We start from the raw sequence: 22,226 nt of genomic DNA, 5'->3' as shown, positions 1-22,226 counted from the left end.
AGTGAGCCATGTTCATGCCACTGCACTACAGCCTGGGCAACAACAGAGCAAGACCCTGTCTCAAAAACAAAAACTAACAAAAAACTTGTTTTACTGAGAAAATGGGGAAGAGAGAGCTGGAAGAATCATTTATATGTAAATTAGCATCACTGCATCTAGGATCATAATTTTCTTCATGGTAGCCTGTACCACAGGGCACAGGCATTCTCTAACCTTAATCCTTGAATAATCAGTTTCACAGACTCCGCTCACCATTCCAAAGTAATAGGATTACACCTGAAACTTTTATGGGTGAAACGGTTAGTTTCCTTAACCCTTCATTAATCAGCCTCACCCAGAACTAGTGACACCCAGGAGTTTTAGATCTTTTCATCTTATGAAAGAGAAAGCCAGATTCTTCCTAGTTAGCAGCTGTCTTGCCTCAGTGTTCTCTCCAGAGACACAGAGAAGTTTGGGTTAGTTAAGTCCTCTCACCATTATTTACTGTAATTGCTCTTGTTAATTCAAACCAGCAGGAAAATTAGCCAAACAGTATTCTTCATGCCCATTGTTATGATTAAAATGTCTCTTTTTGACCTGGCGCGGTGGCTCACGCCTGTAATCCCAGCACTTTGGGAGGCTGAGTTGGGCAGATCACGAGGTCAGGAATTCAAGAGCAGCCTGGCCGACATGGTGAAACCCCGTTTCTACTGAAAATACAAAAATTAGCCTGGCGTGGTGGCAGGTGCCTGTAATCCCAGCTACTGGGGAGGCTGAGGCAGGAGACTTGCTTGAACTTGGGAGGTGGAGTTTGCAGTAAGCCAAGACCATGCTATTGCATTCCAGCCTGGGCAACAAAGTGAGATTCTGTCTCAAAAAAAAAAAAGGCTCTTTTTGGCCGGGTGCGGTGGCTCAAGCCTGTAATCCCAGCACTTTGGGAGGCTGAGGCGGGTGGATCACGAGGTCAAGAGATCGAGACCATCCTGGTCAACATGGTGAAACCCCATCTCTACTAAAATGCAAAAAATTAGCTGGGCATGGTGGCACGTGCCTGTAATCCCAGCTACTCAGGAGGCTGAGGCAGGAGAATTGCCTGAACCCAGGAGGTGGAGGTTGCCGTGAGCCAAGATTGCGCCATTGCACTCCAGCCTGGGTAACAAGAGCGAAACTTCGTCTCAAAAAAAAAAAGTCTCTTTAAAATTTTTTTGTCTTGGGAAGTGAAGCTCTCATTCGCTTGCCACATTTGTAAGAAAAACATAAACCCAGGAACCAACCCTCCTAGACAATACCAGTGACTGTCGTGTATTCTGTAGTCTGATCTCAAAATTGCAGTGAGAGTGGTGGCCTGTCATTGGGTGGGGAGGAGTCGGGGAGGGAAAAGAGGAATGATTGGAGCCCTTGGATTTTAGGGTTTTGGCAGACACTACAGAGGTTGCCAAGGAGGACATCCAGGCTTACAGTTGTGGAATCACTTGGTCAAGATCGCATGGCTAGTGAGGGTTATGGCCTGGGAAATGGATTTTTCTGACTCTGTAGCTGGGGCTCTTTTTGCTAGAAAGCAGCGTGAGAGTAGAGAGGGTTTGGCGGGGTAGGCCAGTCACTGTGCTCAGCTCTAGGCTGGCCTTCCTCTCCTCCCTGCTGCCTCCTCCTGGCCTCCCTGCAGATGCTGTTAGGACAGTCATCTCCTCCTCAGGTCAGTCCTTCCTTCCCAGACCCCCCTTCTCTTTCCTGGTGTCTGATTCCCTGACCAGGGCCGTGCTTTGTTGTTGCTGGGGCCACAGTCGTCTTGCTTCTGTGAGTCTGGATTGTGGCTAGTCCTCAGAGGCTGGCTAGAAACCTAGTTCTTTTTCAAAGCCATTCTTCATTCTCACATGGTATGGAGCTTTGAAGGGACTCCCAACGTTTACCTACCTGGTTTGCTATAGGAGTGGCCTGCTTTTCTGTGGTAAGAACTTGGGGTGTGCTCTCCCTCCCATCAAGAATGTGACACCACACCCTGTCAGACTCTGGGAGTTACTGACCTCAGCTACTGCACTCCAGTGGACATCTCAGCTGAAGTTTGACAGATGCGCTGAGAGCTTAGCCTCAGCAGGCTGGGCTCTGCCAGTCATTTCTGCAAAGATCCCCAGCTTAGGCGCTCCTAGCCTGTAAGCCTTCTAGCTACCCGTAAAGGCGCTGCCAACACCAAGCAACCCTGGAACTCCTCTAGCCTTGGGGGGTCTTGTATGTCGCCATGGATCCCTCTCTGTGTTGGACACCATCTCTTGAGAGAACCACTCATATAAAAGGCACACCTCAGACATAATCAGATGTAACTTTCCACAGAGGCCTGCTTCCCTCCTCATTGAGCAGCTGGACTTTAATTAATTGGGAAGTACTCCCTGTGTGGTGAATGGACCTCGTCTGTTGGGTATGCTTGCCACTAGGCCTGTTCTCATTATTCTCCCCTCTTTAGGGATTGTGGGCCTTTATGTGGCAATAGACTGTGTGCTTCAGGAAATCATACTTTGATCATCTCTTTATTGTCACCACACAGAGCATCACAAAGCTGTTCACATGTGCATCCTCCTGACTTCCTTCAGTCTTCGGTTCGCCTCTTCTCATAGGCTTCTCGCTTTCCTCTGTTCCCAGCTTAGATTCTGGAGCTCTCCCTTCCCATTTGTTCTTTCAAGAAATGTTTATCGGTCACCTACCAGTGCCAGGCTTTGTGTTAAGGTGCTAGCAAAACAGCTGTGAATGGGAGGGAGATGGCCGTTCATCAGAGGAGCACACACGCCTGAAATGACACCTGCCTGTGTCCTTCGAGGGGAGGCTCCGAGGCAGTGAGAGGAGTCACTAGATGCCCCCTCCACCAGCCAGAACCAAACACAAACTAGAAAGAAACCCCACTGTTTCCTCCATAGGACCCCTTAGCCTCCGCATTCCCCCTCCCTATGTGGGGTAAACAGGAAATCCTGCTTTGTCCATTTCTGGGCTCACTGCAGTTGAATGTTGGTAGTTTATCCATTTCAAGCCCTATTCCAGCTACTGGGTATTGATTGTTTAAGAAGACAGGCTGAGAATGGGGGTGGGGGTGTTTCATTTGCCCCTTCCATATAAAGCAGACAGGAATTGTTTAAATACATATGACCAGGTGGTACCATCCCCGTAGGAAGGAAGCCAGACTGTTTGGTAGGTAGGTTCACGTCCCCCTCTAGTCCTGCCCACAAGCAACTAACTCATTGGGATGTTGAGCTCTGGTGGGTATGAAAAACAGCCAGGTGCCCTTCTCAATTCAGTTCAGAATCTCCAGGGTAGTGGTCCTGACCCTCAAGGGGAGGGGCTCTTGCAAAAGTTATATGGGGAGCTATTTTCAAACGATACTGCTGAGTATAGTTATTTCCTGGGTGTAAATTCAAAATTCATCTACTGCAGATTTACCAAATTATCCTCCTGGACATCCATGGCTTTCAAAACCTCCTGGGTGATTCTAATGCAGGGCCAAGGTTCAAAACTGCTCTTCTAGTGGGTGGATTTCTGTTAGCTTTAATAATGCCAATGGCCTCACAAATAGAAGCCTCAATAGAAAATCCAAAGGAGGCTAATATAATGTGGGCAAACTCATCCTTGGAAAAACTGAGTTGTTTGCATTGCAAAAAAAATTTTGTGGTATTGGCCATTATTTGATTTAATTGAATATTTTTCAACAAAAAACATTGGTTCTAGTTTACGTTACTAAATATAGTTGTATTGGTGATGAAATAAAATCTAAACCACCTGGTTGTTTCATAAAGATTCTGTCTTCCCTCACTGGGGTTTCAGGCTGGTGATTAATCCAGGACATGTTAACTGTTGAATGCCTGCTCGTAGAGGCATTGGGCATTGACAGTGAAAAATATGGTATGGCTTTCATTTCAAAGAGATAACAGTATGCAGGTTAATAATCTTAACATTGCAAATGATCTTTTTTCCTACCTACTTTTATTTGGCTGCCTTTTGCAAAGCTAATAAGGTGAAATTCATGCCTTGCAAGTTAACAGTAATTGTGGACTCTAAAAACTCCCCTTATTTTTAGTTAAAAGTAAGACCCTGAGTATAGTGGAAAATTACAGCTTCTGGTCCCAGCTCTGCTGCTTTTTGTGTGACTTTAGAGGAGCCAAGAGCCTGCCTGGCGTCTGTTTACCCATCTACGAAACTGGTGGTAGCACCTCCACATTGTCATGAGCATTGAGAAAGAAGCAGGATATGCAAAAGAACCTAGCACTGTGCCCTGAACCGTGGCACTTAGTGTCCATTGTTTTTCTGTCCCCTCAACTCTAGGAAAAATAACATTTTCAGACAATAGGACATTGACCTCTTGAGCTATATCAGAGAATGATTATTTGGCTAAGGAGAAAATGTCCAATAATGATTTGCTTGATTGGGGTTTCTTGATTAGTGGCATTATTATCACTTTTACCAGATAATGCTTTGTTGTGGGGGGCGGTCCTGTGCATTGCAGGATGTTTGGCATCCTGGCCTGGCACCTAACCACTAGATGCTAGTAGCACCCCCAAATTTGAAATAACCAGGCATTGCCAAATGTCTCCTGAGGGGTGCCAGAATCTCCCTGGTTGAGAGCTTCTGGATGGGGCCCTTCCCTGCTCTGTTGTCTGAGGTGAATTCTATCCCTCTGCCTGCTACAAGCATCACAGAGTTCTTACTGCCCATCAGAGAAGTGCAAAGTTAGATCATAGTGTGGCTGCTTCATACCTACCAAAATAACAGGAATGAAAAAGTTGGAAAACTGTTGGCAAGGATGTGGAACAACTTGAAATCTCATACCTGGCTGGTAGGAGTATAAATGGGTACAACTGCTGGGGAAAACAATTTGGTAATATTTACTGAAGCTGAACATACACTTTCTATGTATCTGCTCCTAAGTACATGTGCAACAGAAATGCATTCAGAGGCTGACAAGAGACATATACTAGAATATTCACAGCAGCTAACTATAGTAACCCCCACCTGGTAACTACCTAAATGCTCATCAGCGGTAGAATGAAGGACCTGATATATTGGAGTAATGGAGTACTAGACAGCAATGCAAATGAATGCTATTCAATTGCACATAAAAATAATACTGCCACTCATAAACAATGTGGAGTGAAGGAATCCACCCACAAGAGTAGCTACTGTATGATTCTGTTTCTATAAAGTGGTCAAACTGATCTACATTCTTAAAGGTTAGGATAGTAATATTGTTACCCTTTGGGGGTAGTTACTGGAAGAGGGAATGAGTGGAGGTGGGGTACATTAAAATTCTCCCTATTAAAGTAACAGTCATGGTTTCTCTTTCCTGGAAGGCACCCTAACTGCTTGGAAGGATGACTCTGGAGGTACATGTGTGCTGCATAATGAATGAAGCACTGTGCAGACCGACCCGTTAAATGATGTTGGGTCACACAGTGGGGCTAACAGGAAACTTAGCCCTTCAGATGTTGAATATGTGGGACATTTTCTCCAGTTCCTCTGTTTTTACCATGGAAGTCAGTTCTAGTCAATCTTGCAGGAATACATCTATGGATAATTATGATTTGCTAGAAAGTGAATATCAGAATAGCGTTTTAGCTGTGAATGTTCTTTGAATGGGACTCACTGAACCTAAATTGGTTGTAGTAGTGAAAATCACTAAAAAATCATTTATGTTTGCAAGAAAATATTTGTATTGTCAAACATATAAGACCGTAGTTGTAAAACTAACAAGTTAAAAGTGTTTTGCAACAGATTTCTCTTTTCTTGGGAATGCTAATCTAATTAAATGCCCTTTCCTAGCAATGATTTATTCTGATTTATTTAAAACACCATTCCTTAACTAGGTGCCGTGGCTCATGCCTAAAATCCCAGTACTTTGGGAGGCTGAGGTGGGTGGATCATTTGAGGTCAGGAGTTAGAAACCAACCTGGCCAACATGGTGAAATCCTGTCTCTACTAAAAATACAAAAATTAGCTAGGTGTGGTGGCGTACACCTGTAATCATAGCTAATTGGGAGGCTGAGGCAGGAGAATTGCTTGAACCTGGGGGACTAGCAGGGTGGCGGAGGTTGCAGTGAGTCAGCATTGTGCCACTGCACTCCAGCCTGGGCAACAGAGTGAGACTCCATGTTAATAAAACAAAAAATACAAAAAACACCATTGCCAGTCTATACTTTTTAGAATTATTAATACATTTATGTTAAGGCATATTTCCTATTCGGTCATTTGATATCAATTTAATTGGTTTTGTATTTTGTTTTAAATTTTAGAGTTAAGTTAGAATTAAATTATTTGTTAAAAGATATTTTCTGTGACTTATTATATTAAATAAAATATTTTTGCATTTGAAATATAATGCACATCAGGCAAGAATAGGGCAAATTCTGCAGTTTGCTTTTTCAAAATGGTCTTTGTAATTTAAAGTTCACCCCTAGAGGGTGCTGTTGTATTGAATATTTAAATCTGATCTGCTGAACCTTTTAAAGTTTTTAAAAAGTGCATAGATTTGTGTTAAAGTCTTATTATATTACAGAGAATGATCAGTTGCTACTTAATAGAAGTTGAGTGTGTTTCAATTTTCAAATGGTATTTTATGAATGATAAAAATCTAAGACATAGCTTAATCATATTTGCTTTTGTGAAAAATTCCACAAAATATTGTCCTTTTAAAAAATCATCCGTGAGCTATCCCAAGTTGTATAAATAATCACTATTCTGTGATATATTTAAGAATTCTTTACTTGAAAGAAAGTAACATCAAAGGGAGTTTAATAGATATTTGGTTTATTTCACTGATATTTTTTTTTCTTAATCAGCTACTCCCTGGTACTGTGTGTCACTGATCTTTAAGGCATTTGAAGTTTGTTTTGTTTTGGTTTCTTCTTTAATTCAGCAGCTGAGTTGTTGACCTATTGTGTACAAAGCAGTTTTTATAATATGGTAGGGGAGAGATACAGAAACTGTCTCATTGTCTGCCTTGTTTTGGAATGAAGTATAGAATAATCGTAAAATAATGCAGGATGAAGAGCTTAATCCTAGCTAATGGTTCTTAGGAGGGATTTCAGATAGGACTTTAAGGAATTTGCATTCTAAACAACATTTAAAAGAAAAGAAAGTTTGGTTTCCTAAGTCTTCTTTTTTACCATTCAATGCTAGGTTTTATTTTTAAACCCTTTTCTTTTTTTTTGAGTCAGAGTCTCACTCTGTCACCCAGGTTGGAGTGCAGTGGTGCAGTCTTGGCTCAATGCAACCTCAGCCTCCCAGGTTCAAGCAATTCTCCTGCCTCAGCCTCCCAAGTAGCTGGTATTACAGGCGCCTACCACCACACCCAGCTAATTTTTTTTTTGTGTTTAGTAGAGACGGGGTTTCATTATGTTGGTCATACTGGTCTCTTACTCCTGACCTCAGGTGATCCGCCCACCTCGGTCTTCCAGAGTGCTGGGAATACAGGCATGAACCACCATGCTGGCCCCTTAAACCCTTTTCTATGCTTTCCTTCTTACAGCCTTATCTTAGTAATTAAGTAGATTACAAAGCGAAAATGCATTGACCAACGTAGTACTTTACAAACACTATTGTCATCATCACCATCATCATCGTCATCATGTTACTGTTCTGACTGTACTGAGGAATACGCTGGTAAATTGCAGTGGACCTAGAGATCCTCTTAAATGTGACATTTTTGTACCTTCAACTTATTGTTTAACTGACGCTTTAGCTCAAGGAATAGTCAAACTTATTTTCTTCTTAATGTGAATACTATTCACATCAGGTTAAAGTGTTATTTTGTTTGTTTTCTATATGTAGTAAGAAGAGAAAAAAAGTGCTTTAAAATGAACGCATTAGCTAAATATCCAGCTTACTTGAAAGCCTGGGAAGAAGAGACCAACGGAATCCAGCGGGGAACCAAATAGTGCAGTAGGATTACTCATATTTTCTAGTGCGATATTTGGAAGTGTTGTGTTAGACTTAACATTAAAACTTTCCCCTCTCTGCAAGTACTCAAATGAAAGCATTTTATTTTAAATAAATGTCTGGAGAGTGATTTTGATCATTTGGCTTTTCTTTCCCCAAGTTGATATTAAATAGAAGATTATTTGACTTTTATTACACAGCTAGAAGTTTTGGTGATCTGTCCTAAAGTGGTAGTCAAACCTACAGCTCAACCTAGTAATTAGCCTGGGCTTTCTTTTATTGTTATATTGCCATTATTCCACAAAGATGCTGAGGCACAACCATCATTAACATTTATAAAGCACTTACTGGGCCAAGAGTGGTAGCTCATGCCTGTAATCCCAGCACTTTGGGAGGCTGAGGCGGGTGGATGGCTTGAGGTCAGGAGTTCAGGACCAGCCCGGGCAACATAGCAAGACCCTGTCTCTACAAAAATGATTAAAAAAAAAAAAAAAAATAGCTGACATGGTGGCGTGCACTTGTGGTCCCACCGAGGTGGATGGATTACTTGGGCCTGGGAAGTTAAGGCTGCTGTGAGCTGTGTGTGATTGAGCCACTGCACTCTGGCCTAGGCAGCAGAGGGAGACCCTGTTTCAAAAAACCAAACTAAACCAAACCAAACCAATTAGAGCACTCTTATTGTGTGCTGTGGGGAGTTTTATACTAAGGACTGAAGCTTACTTTCCTTCCCTCCAGAAACTTATGGTCTAGTTTGGGGAATTGGTACTGATATGACATAATTAGAAAGCAGTAGAAGATAAAAAGCATGTGCACAAGTCTATAAGCTCTGCAAATTTAGAGCTCTCTCTGTTGACTTTGCACTTTGAGACAGATACCCAATCTTAAACATCTTTGAATCTTCCAAAGGTGTAAATAAATGTTTGGATTCTTATTATTTTTAAGTTGTAAACCCAAATCAAAAGGAGATATCATGAGATATGTAAGCTATAATAAGATATACATATTCATTGCCTATTTCTCACCAGGGAATATTGTTTCATTGTGTTGCTGTTTTTTAAAAATCAGGAACTTACTTTGTCTGCACCTTCATTGTAGGAAGAATAAACTATTTGTAGACTAGTTAGAAATTCAGGAAGATATATAAAATGCTCACCATTCAAAGATGGGCACTGTTAACATTTTGTTTACTTTCTAATCTTTTTAATGTATACTTTTTTCTTTCTATTATGTATGTACTCATAAATACATTAGCACAACTGGTGAATAATGTGTGTATTTGTTTTATACCCTATTTTTATTGTTTTCAGTTAACAAATGTAGTACTGTCATACAGTATATAGCATAGCATTTCCTCATGTCTATGGCTGCATATTATTCTGTCATCTATATGCCAGTTTTAATTCATCCTCTTATTTTTGGACTTTAGGTTTTCAAGTTTTCATTTTACACTTAGCAGTATGATAAGCATCTTTATGAAACTCTTCAACCAATCTTATTATTTTCTTAAGACAGAGGTCTAGAAGTGGAGTCCAGTGCAAGGACAAAGGCATGCAAGTTTTTCATAAAATAGTCCAGTGTGTGCCAACCTGCCTTACAGACAGGTGTTATCTGTTTATATTGCATTAGCAGTGAGCAAAAATTCCAATGGCATCCTGTTTCATCAGCAGGAAATAAGATTGAAAAAGTCTTTTTGTTAAATTGGTAGATGAAAATCACTTATTTTCTTAAAATTTATATTTCTTTGATTATTAATAAGGTTGCATCATTTTTCAAAAATGTGTTGGCCATTTTTGTTTCTCATCCTCTTTACTCAAAAAATGTTTATTCAGATAAGTGATTTTTCAATTTTTTTCTTTGCTCTTTCTAATTTTAAATGTTCTTTGTATACCAAGAACATTTATCCTTCACTGTAATATGTAATACAAATATATTCTTCTGTTCATGTTTTGCCTCTACTTGGTTTTGGTGTTTTCCAACGTATAAAAGCATAAAATCTGTATACTCAATCAAATTCTACATTTTCCTTGGTGGCTTCTGTCTTTGAGTAAACATTTTATTTCTGGCTTAGCAAATGTTTTCCTATTGCAAATCAGATAATCTGAACATATCCTTATAGTTTTGTAAGTTTTTATAGCAAAAAATCTTGCTTTAAAGCATCTAAATCATCTTTAAAACTTTGGGATTTATTTTGGTGTATAGTATAAGGCAAAGTGCTATTTGGGTTCTTTTCCCAATAATACTTGTTTTGTAGCACTTCTTCCCCATTGGCCTGCATTTATGATTCCTACATACACAGTATGTGTTTGGTCCTACCTGTTCTGTGCCCAGTAACACTCCAAAAAATCCTCTTTGCTATATGTTTTAAATATTTGGTAGATTGAACTTACACATTCTTAAAAAAAGAACTGACTCTTCCTTCTCATTTGTGTTTGTGGATAAAATTTAGACCCAACTGGCCAGGCGCGGTGGCTCACGCCTGTAATCCCAGCACTTTGGGAGGCCGAGGCGGGTAGATCACGAGGTCAAGAGATCGAGATCATCCTGGTCAACAAGGTGAAACCCCGTCTCTACTAAAAATACAAAAATTAGCTGGGCATGGTGGTGCATGCCTGTAGTCCCAGCTACTCGGAAGGCTGAGGCAGGAGAATTGCTTGAACCCAGGAGGCGGAGGTTGCGGTGAGCCGAGATCCTGCCATTGCACTCCAGTCTGGGTAACAACAGCGAAACTCCGTCTCAAAAAAAAAAAAAAAAAAAAATTTAGACTAGACCCATCTTTTCAATTCCCTACTACCCTGTTGGTACTTTAATTATGAATATATTAGCCTATGAATGAATTTGAGAAGGACTGATATTTTCTAGTGTTTGTTTTTTTTTTTTTTTAAATGGATGAGTTGATTGTAGAAGTACAATTGGAATCTACATGGTGTTTCTTAAAGGCAAGGACATGTGGTCTCCAAGAGATGATGACAGCCACCTGATGACATTGAGTAAGATAAACCGGTGTGTGCTAGAAGTAGGGATGGGGAAATGAAGAATCTGCCTTTTGGATATTTTAATCTTACTGATTTTATTCAGCTGGTATTTTTTGATGGCCTACCATGTACCAGGCTTCTGCCAGACTGACCTTGAAAAGGTGAAGAAGGCATAGTCCTTGCTCTGAAAGTCTAGACTTGGCTAGAAATGCAGCGCATATGAGGTAAGGGTTGAACATCCTAATACAAAAATCTGAAATGAAAAATGCCCAAAATCTGAACAGTTTTGAGTGCTGACACAACAGTCAAATGAAATGCTCATATTGGAGCATTTCAGATTTAAGACTTTTAGAGATGCTGAACTGGTAAGTATAATGCAAATATTCCGAATCCAAGAAGGTCCGAAATCTAAAACACTGCTGGTCCAAGTATTTTGGATAAGGACTGTTATCCTGTAAAAGGATAGCTTGGTGTAGGGTGTGAGGAGATGGTAGGATGGAGTCCCAGGGAGGTTTCACAGGACAAAAGGGACTTTCTGACAAGTCTCAAGAAAGAGTGGATGTTTGCTGAGTAGAGAGGCTGAAAAAGAAGAGATGTCCTGCAAACTGAGAAGTGAACTGATGTGATTTGTGGAGTAACTAACTGCAGGTCATCCAGGGTGCTTGCAATGTGAAGTGAATGTTGTCAGGAGCTGGGATGGAAAGGTCTAGAGCCCGCGCGGGAGGCGCTCCCAGGCTGCAGAGGCTGGCTATGGGAGCTGGCCCCTCTGGAGCACAAGCTTATTTATGAAACCAGGTTATGTTTCATTTTTCCTCCAGACTTTGTTGTAGACTGATACTTTGTAAAATGTAATGCAACCCAATATCTAGAAATATGAAAGCTACAACTTTCAAGTTTCTTTAATATTAAGATTTGAGAGACATCAAATTAGTCTGTCAAATTGCTATAAAAGTTTTAAATGTTCATTCTCAGTTTCTGTATCTAGCTTTTGGGGACTAGGAACATCTGGTGCTCGAACCCCTCTGGATCACACTTGGGTAGCACCATGCTAGGCTCCGGGATCAGCAGGAAAGACGTGGCTATTGGCTGGGAATGTTACAGCAGTTAAGGTAGACCTGTGGGACAATGTCCACACAAATGATTGCCACCTGGAGACTGAGAACTGCTATTGTAAGTGATGCTGAGTTGTTAAAGGGAAGTTACTAAATATTTTATTCATTTTCTACAATGGCATTGTTTGAATCATGTGCTTAAATCACTATTAAAAAAAAAAACTCTTCATGTCAAAATAAGTGGATAAAATGAAATGTCTTAAGGCAGGGTTTTTTTTCCTTCCCAGATGAAAGCAATGGTTCTCAACCTTGGCTGCATATTGGAATCACCTGGGACTTTAGACGCTACTGCTGCTGGTTCCCACCCACTGAGATGAGTTTGGAATGCAACCTCAGCATTGAGGTTTTTTTTTTTTTTAAATGGAATCTCACTGTGTCGCTCTGTCCCCCATGCTGTAGTGTAGTGGCGCAATCTCAGCTCACTGCAACCTCTGCCTCCTGGGTTCAAGAGATTCTCCTTCCTCACCCTCCCGAGTAGCTAGGACTACAGGCATGTATCACCATGCCTGGCTAATTTTTGTACTTTTAGTAGAGATGGGCTTTTATCATACTGGCCAGGCTGGTCCTGAACCCCTGACCTCAGGTGATCTGCCCACCTCAGCCTCCCAAAGTGCTGGGATTACAAGCATGAGCCACCGCGCCCGGCCCAGCATCAAGATTTTTAAAAGCTCCCACCATGTTCCAGTGTGCAGCCAATTTTCTCCCATGTGGCATATTCTAATGATGCATAAAGTTTTCTGATTGAGAATTTATGTAAAAATATAGCACAGTAATAGTATTCCAAAACTATCAGTTGAATTTAAATCTGATACCTGATACTGGATGTTATGAATTTCCTTCCAACCCTCCCCACCAAATACCATTAAGTATTTCAATTACAGTTGATAGACTACATATTTTTCACTATAGCTTATTACATGTAATATAACATCAATAAATATTTTTATAAGTAAAAGCTTGTGAAATCTCGATTCCTCTAGTGCTTACTTCACCTAATTTCACCCCAGGAATTACTGTTGGAGCAATGACAACAACAGTATTTGGATATTGTATGAATTTCCAACTAAGATTTGATTAGAACAGCTGGCCATGAGTGTGCCTAATACACCCAATGCAACTATTGTTGGATTTTTAACATACAATTCCTCCAAATAATTTACTCAAATATTATTTTAGAATATTTAAAAAATATTTTTAGGACATTCAAATGTTATTTCAGAGCTTTTTTTTTTCTATTTTGTTAACATGCTCTTCATGTGCTGAAAACTGAACATTCAGTGATTCACTCATACTCATTCAGTAAACAGTTTTTGGGCCCCTAAACTTGGTTGTGCTAGGCAATGGGTATTCAAAGTTTAAGCCCTAAGTCCTTACAATAGTAAATAGCACAGCTGCATGCCACTAGCTTCTTACACACAGGTGGGTGCCATACAAGCAAAATGAAAATAATTTTACCCCTTCCCTCTATAATCTCAAGTGCACTTTCAATTTTTGATACTAGAGCCTTATTTGCTTAAACACCTTACATCTCTTCTTCTCCCCTCCTTGTCTGTTTTTTTTTTTTTTTTTTTGAGACAAAGTTTTACTGTTGCCCAGGCTGGAGTGCAGTGGCGTGATCTTGGCTCACTGCATTCTCCTCCTCCCAGGTTCAAGCAGTTCTCCCATCTCAGCCTCCTGAGTAGCTGGAACTACAGGTGTGCACTACCACACCAGGCTAATTTTTGTATTTTAGTAGAGATGGGGTTTCGCCATTTTCGCCAGGCTGGTCTCAAACTCCTGACCTCAAGTGATCCTCCTGCCTCTGCTGGGAATACAGGTGTGAACCACTGCACCCCGCCCCCTCCTTGTTTTTTAAGTTATAACATTAGGTGGGGAATAAAACATTGTAAAAGTAGTTCTGTCAACTACTTTGGGGGCTGTGGGCCAGTCATTTAATCCAGCTGAACCTCACTTTTCTCTGTTGTGAATAGGTAATACCCTCCGTGCCCTGTCTATCTCAGTTGTTACGGGGATTATGAAAGAAGTTACATCTGACATTAACATCAAAAATTTAAATATCCAGTGAAAGTGTAAATGGACATTATAAAACATTAAAAGAAAATACCTAGATATGTGTGACTAGTGCATCACTACCTTGGGTTTCTGAAGCTCCACCGAGAAGTTTCACGAAAGTTGCATTCCATGGAAGTTTGCTTCCATGATGGATTTTTTTTTTACTTTGTACTCAGCTCCTGAAAAAGAAACTTCCTGGGTTTTCTTTTTCCCTCCTACGGTTTTGCAGCGGCCGAGCTGCTTCCTGTCAAGAGCCAGTCTGCCAAGGCCTGGTCTCTAGAGTCTCTCCCCCTCCCCTTTCTCTTTCTGTCCAACACTTGCTACATTGAGAGGCTGATCCTGTGCAGAAGCCCTCCCTGCCTCGACCGCGCGGCGCAGTGAGCATGCTCAGCCTCCGCGGGAAGAGGAAGCGGCCGCATCGGAGTCATGCCAAGCATAGCCCGCATGTCAGCGCTGCCGGCTTGCAGCGGGCTGTGAGCGGGGCCGGCGCCGCTTTGTCCTAGGAAACGGGCTGCGCGTTTCTCTTTTTCACCCTCTTCCATTTCCAGGAAGGACTTGTAAGGACTTCTGAAACGCTTTTTTCATACTCGATCGGTGATAAAGTACATACAGCGTCTACCAGTAAGCCCTTGAAGGGTTTCGTGTGAGCTCGATTTTTTTTGTGTGTGCCTTTTAAAAAAAAAAAAAAACTTTTGCATACTTTGTTTTGATAGTCTGAGGCTGGGCCTCTGCTTTGTGAAGTTGAAGAGCCAGGAGCTACTCAGCAACAATTGATTTTTGAAACTTAACTCTTTTGGGGCGAAAGCAAAGAGCTGGTTTTCTTTGCTAGCCCAATAAATGCTATTTATGAAGATGGACCTGTTGAACTATCAGTACTTGGACAAGATGAACAACAATATCGGCATTCTGTGCTACGAAGGTAGATGTCCCGCTGTAGAATTACTGCCCTTTGCTCGTCTCGGCCACTCCTCCTCAGTGTGCTGGGTGCCTGCCTTCTGAGCGCCTGCTGTCCTTTTCGGGGCGGTAGGGCGCTGGAAAGGCCGGCGTTTTTTAGGTTCGGTTCAGCACCGGGTGTGTTCGGATCTCAGGCTGCGAGGGGCGGTGGAGGGGGCTGGACGGGCGGGCGGTGAAGTAGAAACCGTTCCAAGTTTGCTTTATGCTTGTAACGTACTTATTCTTTTTGATTTCCGCTAATACTGTCTTTAGGGGAAGGACTTGTAGGAAGCTGTTAAAAGTTGAGGCTGTGTTTGGGGGAGGGACTGGTGGGGATTGCACCGTCCACTGTACCCTGCTGTGGGCCACAGCTCCCCGCGGCTCACGGAGGGAGAGCCAAAGTTAAGAGAGTTTCTGTACTCGCGAGTGAGTGTCCCAAACAGCGGAGAATGTCCCTCTCCCGCGCAGGGCTGGAAGGGCAGGGAGTCAGCAAGCACAGGCCGGCTCTTTGTCTCGCTGGCGCTTCCTGTGCAGCCCGGGGAGCGCTGACATTGGCGGGGGTGGGGGTTGGGGGTGTTCCTCGAGCTCTGCCTCCCTGTGGGAGCGATTACACAACAACACCCCGACCCCCAACCTGCCCCAAAAAAGGGAGAGAAACCCGCGCTGAGTTCTTATTTATTACCTCCCACCGCCCGCGAGGTGCTTCCCCCGCGGCCTGTATTTCAGGCTGTCTCTGGTAGCAGTAAGAGAAAATCTATTTCTTAATCTGTTGGAACATCCTCTACGTGCGATTTGAAAAAGTGGCAATGGCCTGGGTTTGCCGCCGAGAGCCATCTCCAGGGGAGTTCGGCCTGGCAGGAAGAGTATTTTTTGTTGTAACCACACACACATCCGGGACTCTCTCATTCAGCAGGAGCAGTTTCCATTTTTTCTGCAGTAGTAAACGGGACATTTCTCTTGAAGAAAACAGAAAAACTTAGGAGGGAGATTGACTTCTATTTTTTTACTCTAAAAACTTCAGGCCTATTTCCTAATCAGTTGAAAACTTACCCTTTACCGAGTATTTTTCCCCTTCAAAGAAAAAAAGAAACCTCATTCACGTTTTTTTAAAAAAACTCTGTGGATAGGGATCTCATATTTAACGTTTTTTAAAAAGGTATTTGTTTACTCCTAGTTCTTGTTATGAGAATTTTGGTGAATTGCTTTCTTTGCATCTGATGAGTTAAGTAACATCTTGCATCTCAACTCACTTTAAAAAGGCAGACGACTTTAGAAAGCCATCAGCAGCCATTACTGGGCTTGTTTCCTGTGAAATTCACATATTGCAGTCAGGGTTTTGTTTTTGTTGTTTTTTTTAACCATCTCCCCTTCCCCCAACAAGAAAGAAAAACTTTTTAGGCAATTTCTGATGTATTGACCTTGCCAACAAGTAATATGATATTTTAAAAACAAAACAAAACATAATGGCCTGAGAGAAATATAAGATTGTTAGGAAATTGATACCAGATAGCAGATTAATTTTTCCTGTCTCTGATTGGTGAGGACCAGCTTATGGACAGCGAGCCCAGGTCGAGTTGTTGTATAGCATGCAACACGCTGGAGAGTTGAGGGCTTGGCTTCTCTTCTCTTCTTTTTTCTCTTTTCTCTTTTTCTCTTCTCTCTTTTCCCCCTCAGTATTTGGGAGGAAGAAACTTTGATTTTGAAAGTTGAGTAGCTATATGGGATAATGGGCTAAAGTTTGTTTGGTTTAAACATCTGCTCCTATTTTCCTTATTATGAAAGTTAACATTATTTTAACACCAGAATAAATACACAGGAAATGAAGGAAAGCACAGCAAAATTTGAGTGGTGTTTATAGTGAGTTGTTGATGTCCTAGTGGTTTTCTCAGTGTAAACACTGCACACATCTGGTCTGAACTCCAGAGGGTGTTTTGAAGATGGGCATAAATCATACACGGGATTTTTTTGTAAGAAAAGTTGGAAAGGTTATGTTTCTTTTAAATCCAACATTTGGACTTGGGGAATATTCGTTTTAAACATATCAGCTCCCCAGCATTCCAGGGAAGTTGTTTGGAAAATGGAATGTACTCTTGGTAGGCAACATTTGATTTCATTTAGGGCACAGTAAAGTTTCATGCCCCTTAAAATAAGGGACAAATTAATTTCTTGTCATTTTAGTTTTAAAAATTAAGATGCAGATGGTTAATTATTCTTACTAGCTAAATTATACCATCTTCTTTAGTTGTATTAGACATAGCTCTACTCCGCAAAATAAACCATGTGTCTGTACCATCTTTCTTAAACCTCTCTCATGACTTAATACACAAATAGAACTTTTTAGCCATTTACCTTGTAACATATAAGGTCTTCCTGATTGACTGACTCCATATTGCTTAGATGTGGACTCCCTCCTTGATAAGTGCTTCCTGGCTCCTGCTCTCCACTACAGCTGTCTGCAAGAATAATTGAAAAGAGAATAAAGGGAAAAAGTTAACCACAATTAGTAGGTTTGGGGTGGGAGAAGGAGAAGTGAGGCAGAGGGCTGGAAGAATTGAAGTCTGTTTAACTTCTGGAAGCTAACGAATTACCTTCACTAATGATGAGCAGATTAGCAGAACTGTACTTGGCTAATGTGTCTGTTCAGAACCTCATGGCTTATTACTACTATACTCAGCAGTTAAGCACTTCATCCTTCCTCACCCCACTGAATGCTCAGATGATACCCACTTGAAGCCCAGTTTTGCCTCTGTCTCCATGAAAAGATCATAGGTCAACCCCAGCCCTCATTTTTTCTTTCTGAACACCTGAGAATGCCTTGCTAGACTGGTGAAAGCCTCATGAAGGCAGGACATTCTGTCTTGGTGATTGCTGCGTCCCTGAATCCTAGCACAGGTCCGGAGTGGGCTCTCAGGAAGTGGTTTAGAATGAAGGCTGACTCAAAAAAAAAAAAAAAAAAAAAAAAAATCAGTGCAATCTCTCAAGTGGCAGCTGTAGTTGCTACTGTATAATTTAACACTTGATTATATACTGTCTTGTATTCTCTAATTAATTATTGCAGAGCTATCCAGGGCCTCAGACATCATCTAATACTTTTGTCTTGTTTTCACCAAGGAAACTGAGGCTCAGAGGTAAACTCTGCTTTTCAGAAAGTTAGTTTATTTAGAGAGCTTGTGGCAGGATTGAATTAAGTTTTGACTCTTCTATGAATCTCCTATGCTGTACTGCCTGTCCAGAATTATTTTATGTCCCCCCCCCCCTTTTTTTTTGAGATGTAGTTTTGCTCTTGTTACCCAGGCTGGAGTGCAAGGGTGCGATCTCGGCTCACAGCAACCTCCGCCTCCTGGGTTCAGGCAATTCTCCTGCCTCAGCCTCCCGAGTAGCTGGGATTGCAGGCATGCGCCACTATGCCCAGCTAATTTTTTGTATTTTTAGTAGAGACGGGGTTTTACCATGTTGACCAGGATGGTCTCGATCTGTTGACCTCGTGATCCACCCGCCTCAGCCTCCCAAAGTGCTGGGATTACAGGCGTGAGCCACTGTGCCCGGGTCATGTCCTTTTTTTTTTGTGAGATGGAGTCTTGCTCTGTTGCCCAGGCTGGAGTGCAGTGGCGCCATCTCCTGTCACTGCAACCTCCACCTCCCGGGTTCAAGTGATTCTCTTGCCTCAGCCTCCTTAGTAGCTGGGATCACTGGTGCCCGCCACCATGACCGGCTAATTTTTGTATTTTTGGTAGAGTTGGGGTTTCACCATGTTGGCCAGGCTAGTCTTGAACTCCTGACCTCAGGTAATCCGCCTGCCTCGACGTCCCAAAGTGCTGGGATTACAGGCATTAGCCACCATGCCTAGTTTATTTCATGTTTTATCTCATTAGTTCCATGATATTAGGGTCATGCCCTGCCCTGGGAGCCCTCACGGTCTAGCAGTGGGATAACTCCCTGGATTACAGTGCACAGTCGAGCCTCTCCCACTTCTTGCTCCGAAGCCAGTTGCTGCGAAGTTCCGAGGCCATTGTGATGTTGAGGAAAGGGTAGGTGAGACACCTCTGGGTGACCAGCCTCGCTGGAAGGTATGCTCTGTGCTGCTCTGGCACTGGGCTTGCTTTTCTTTTGTCTGCCTGTGCAGAGGAGGAGGCCTGTGTGGATGCCAGCTCCAGAGCCAGTCAGCAGGGAGCAGGGGACAGGGACAGGTTAGATTAAGGTCTTTCCTCAAGATGGCTGCCGCTGCACTGACATCATCCCTGGGGCTGAGACATGGGCCTGCCAAACGTGCCCTGGCTGGCTGCAGCTTTACGCTGCTGGTAGCGATACTTTAATTATGGGTTAAGAGCCATTAGTGTGTAATTTGATGGAAGAATTCTCTCCTTTTAATTTAATAGGGTGATTTATATTGGGAGAAAGTAGGAATACATTGCATATTGTGATTCTCTCAAAGCTTAAGAGTGGAGTATTCCGAGTTCAAGTTTTAGAACAGTTCATTGTTTTAGAGACAGTTATGCCTTGTTTCGTCACAGGCTACTTTTAAATTAATTTTCTGGAATGGAAGGGAAGACGCACATTGGAGAGTTGCTGAATTCAGTGAAACCCTGTGATCTTTTGTTTTCCGCCAGTCTAACCACCACTGGTTGAGTGGAATCCTGGCTTTATTGTTCTTTGTCTAATGAGCTCAGAGGCAGCAGGAAACTTAGGAGGCTTGGGTAGGTGAAAAGGCCACAGCGCAGGGCCATTTTGTAGCCTCCCCTGGTCCCCAGCCCTGCATATCAAGTGACGAGCTCTTGATCTGGGATGTATTCCGAGGTAGAACATCTGTAACTGTTTTGCTGTGGAAAGTCATTGTACTTTAGCTTTTTACTTGCAGGAAAGGGTAGGGAGTGGGGGCGGGTGGAGTTTAGGGAGGAAGGTAGAGAGAGAGAGAGAGAGAGAGACAGAGAGAAAGAAACCAGGAGGAGCTTGGTTAGTAAAACATGCCCAGGTGAGCCCAGGAGCTCTGCGAGAGAGCTGGCTTGGCCGGTGTCTTTATCCTAATTACAGTTTGTGAAGAAAGGTGTGATTATACCCTCTTTCTTTCTAGCTCCCACCCTTGTTTCTCAACCCCTTTCTCGAAAGATTATTGTACTTGGCTGTTTATGTCTTGGAGTCTACACTTGGCTCCTTCTGGAGGCCAGGTTTGTTCTTCCCCCTCCCCCTGCCCCTGCTCCCCTGTTGTCTGCGTGGCCTTGTATTCCTAGGGTGCCTGGATGTGTTGCTGTGAAGATTTTTTAAAACATGCGGTAAAGATAGAAAGCAGTCCTCCTTGGCGCATGAGGAGATTCCAAACTTCTCAATATAGTTTAGTTATGCCTGTGAGGATGTTGCAGAAAACTGGATTTTTTCAAGAAGAAATTAGATACAGATTTAGCACTTATGCGTGTACACAAATATACAAAAACAGTCAGACCAGGGAATATTTCTGGTGATCTTTGTCATCTCAAAGTATCTGATGTTTATTCAGTGGCGGTTTCTCTTTGGTGGTATTTATTATTGCACATGTAAGCTCATAGCAACCATTTTTTTAGCCTTGCTCTGCTACACGTTTGTAGTCCCAAACAGGTTCCTCTCCATCTTTTATTTTTAAATGAACTCATGCATCATTTCTCACCCCACGACTGTACAACCAAATCCTAACCATGGCTGCTAATATCTGAAAGCAGGGCCTGAAAATGATTTTGGTTTTCTTCATTTACTCTTTTTTTTTCCTTTTTGAATGTTACATGTTCTGTAAGTTCGAAGGAATTGTCACTTCACTTTGCTGTCTTGCCTTTTCTGCATTATTGTTATATTGTTTTAAAATTCTATAGATTGTTTAATTTCAAGGTAATATGTATACAATATGTTTTAATCCTATCAATGTGAATCATGACTAGTTGAAAGAATGTTTAGTTACTCTAAATAAAATAGAAAATGTATTCTTAAAAGTCCTCTTTAATGTGTTGCTATGCATAGGATTGTTCTAAACTCTTAACATTTCACTCTTTTGTTTGCAAAGAAGACAAACTGAAATATATTTAGTGATTAGACAAAACTCAATGCTAGTATCATGTTGTTACCCCAAATCCATTCTGTTATTAGACATTTATGGAATGCTGACACTCTGCTAGGGAGTGTTTTAGGGATCTCTCTCTCTCTCTCTCTCTCAGCATGTTTTAAACTAAAATATACATACAGAAAAGTGCATGAAAATGTGTATTTTGTGGTTAGAGAAATGAACAACCCTGTGACTATGGCCAGGTCAAGAAATAGTAAATTGCCCTTCCAAGTATTATCTTTTGATCTGATCCCTCCCAGCCCCAAGAGATCACCACTACTGTAACTTGCTTTTTTTTTTATACCTTTACTACCAAGTGTATAATTCTAAACAAATTCTAGCTTGGTTTTATCTTTTTTTTTTTTTTTTTTATCGTGTGTAATTGGATGCCTGTATGCCTTCTTTTGTATCTGTTTTTGGTGAGATCTTTTAAAGTAGTGCACACATCCTGAGAAGTTGTTTTTTTGTTTGAAGCCGGCATCTCTCGAGTGTGAGGAGTCCTGGCTGTGGAATATACAGATGTTTCAGCTTCCTTTCTCATTCGTCTGCAGCTTCACTGTTTATTAAACAGTTGGTGATACTTGGGGAAGAACTTTTTTTTTCATTTAGTATTTTGTTCACATTCTTCACCACCTGGTGAAGCCCTCCCACATCCATGCTGTAATGGAAAATTAGGAGTTAGAAAATTTTGCACAATTGTGGAGAATGCAAAGTGGGGGACACTACTGGAGATACATAGCTTACTTAGGGTCTGAATAGCAACTTTCTGCATTAATAAGCAATTTGCTTAAAGGCTGAGACGTGTTACAAGTCAACTTTGTTGCTGTGCCAGATTTCTTTGGATGTTAATCCAGGGACTTTTGGATACATAGAAAAAGCTTAAATTGCTCCAGTATCCAAACAATACTCTGTATTGTATAGAGAGGACTGTTACAGAGCAGCACGTTTCTAAAACAGTACTCTGCATTATGCACCATCTAAAATTGTGAATGAAAAAGAATTACTCATGTATTGCTCTTGATTTTTATATCTGTTTTGCATGAAAATAGTTGCCTGTTAATTCTTCTTGGCTAATGATTTGATTTTAATAGAGTGAATTCCAGACTTTAATGGTTTGATGCAGATGTGCTCTGCCAAGCAATTTAGCAGGGTTGTTTACACTACCCATAATCCAGCTGGAAGACTCTATACTTCTTCCCTGATAACAGT

At 41.7% G+C, this 22,226-nt stretch overlaps 1 protein-coding gene across 4 annotated transcripts in view; it reads left to right on the top strand.

The window, feature by feature from the left end:
* The window catches only part of VGLL4 (vestigial like family member 4), a 165,134-nt gene that overhangs the window by 63,585 nt on the left and 79,323 nt on the right, over positions 1-22,226 (top strand). Inside the window, exon 1 of one of the 4 annotated variants that reach the window (XM_035273654.3) lies at positions 14,398-14,942. The exons of the other annotated variants lie outside the window; for them this stretch is intronic. Within the exon in view, the coding sequence (XP_035129545.2) occupies positions 14,861-14,942 (82 nt within the window). The 5' untranslated portion in view covers positions 14,398-14,860. Of the gene's footprint in view, positions 1-14,397; positions 14,943-22,226 lie in introns of those variants that run through there. 4 annotated transcript variants of the gene reach the window in all.

The sequence above is a fragment of the Callithrix jacchus genome, chromosome 15, assembly GCF_049354715.1.
Source record: "Callithrix jacchus isolate 240 chromosome 15, calJac240_pri, whole genome shotgun sequence".
In the NCBI taxonomy this organism is placed as follows: Eukaryota; Metazoa; Chordata; class Mammalia; order Primates; family Cebidae; genus Callithrix; species Callithrix jacchus.
The sequence above is the reverse complement of the archived record's forward strand: the minus strand, read 5'-3'. Positions and strand labels throughout refer to the sequence as shown.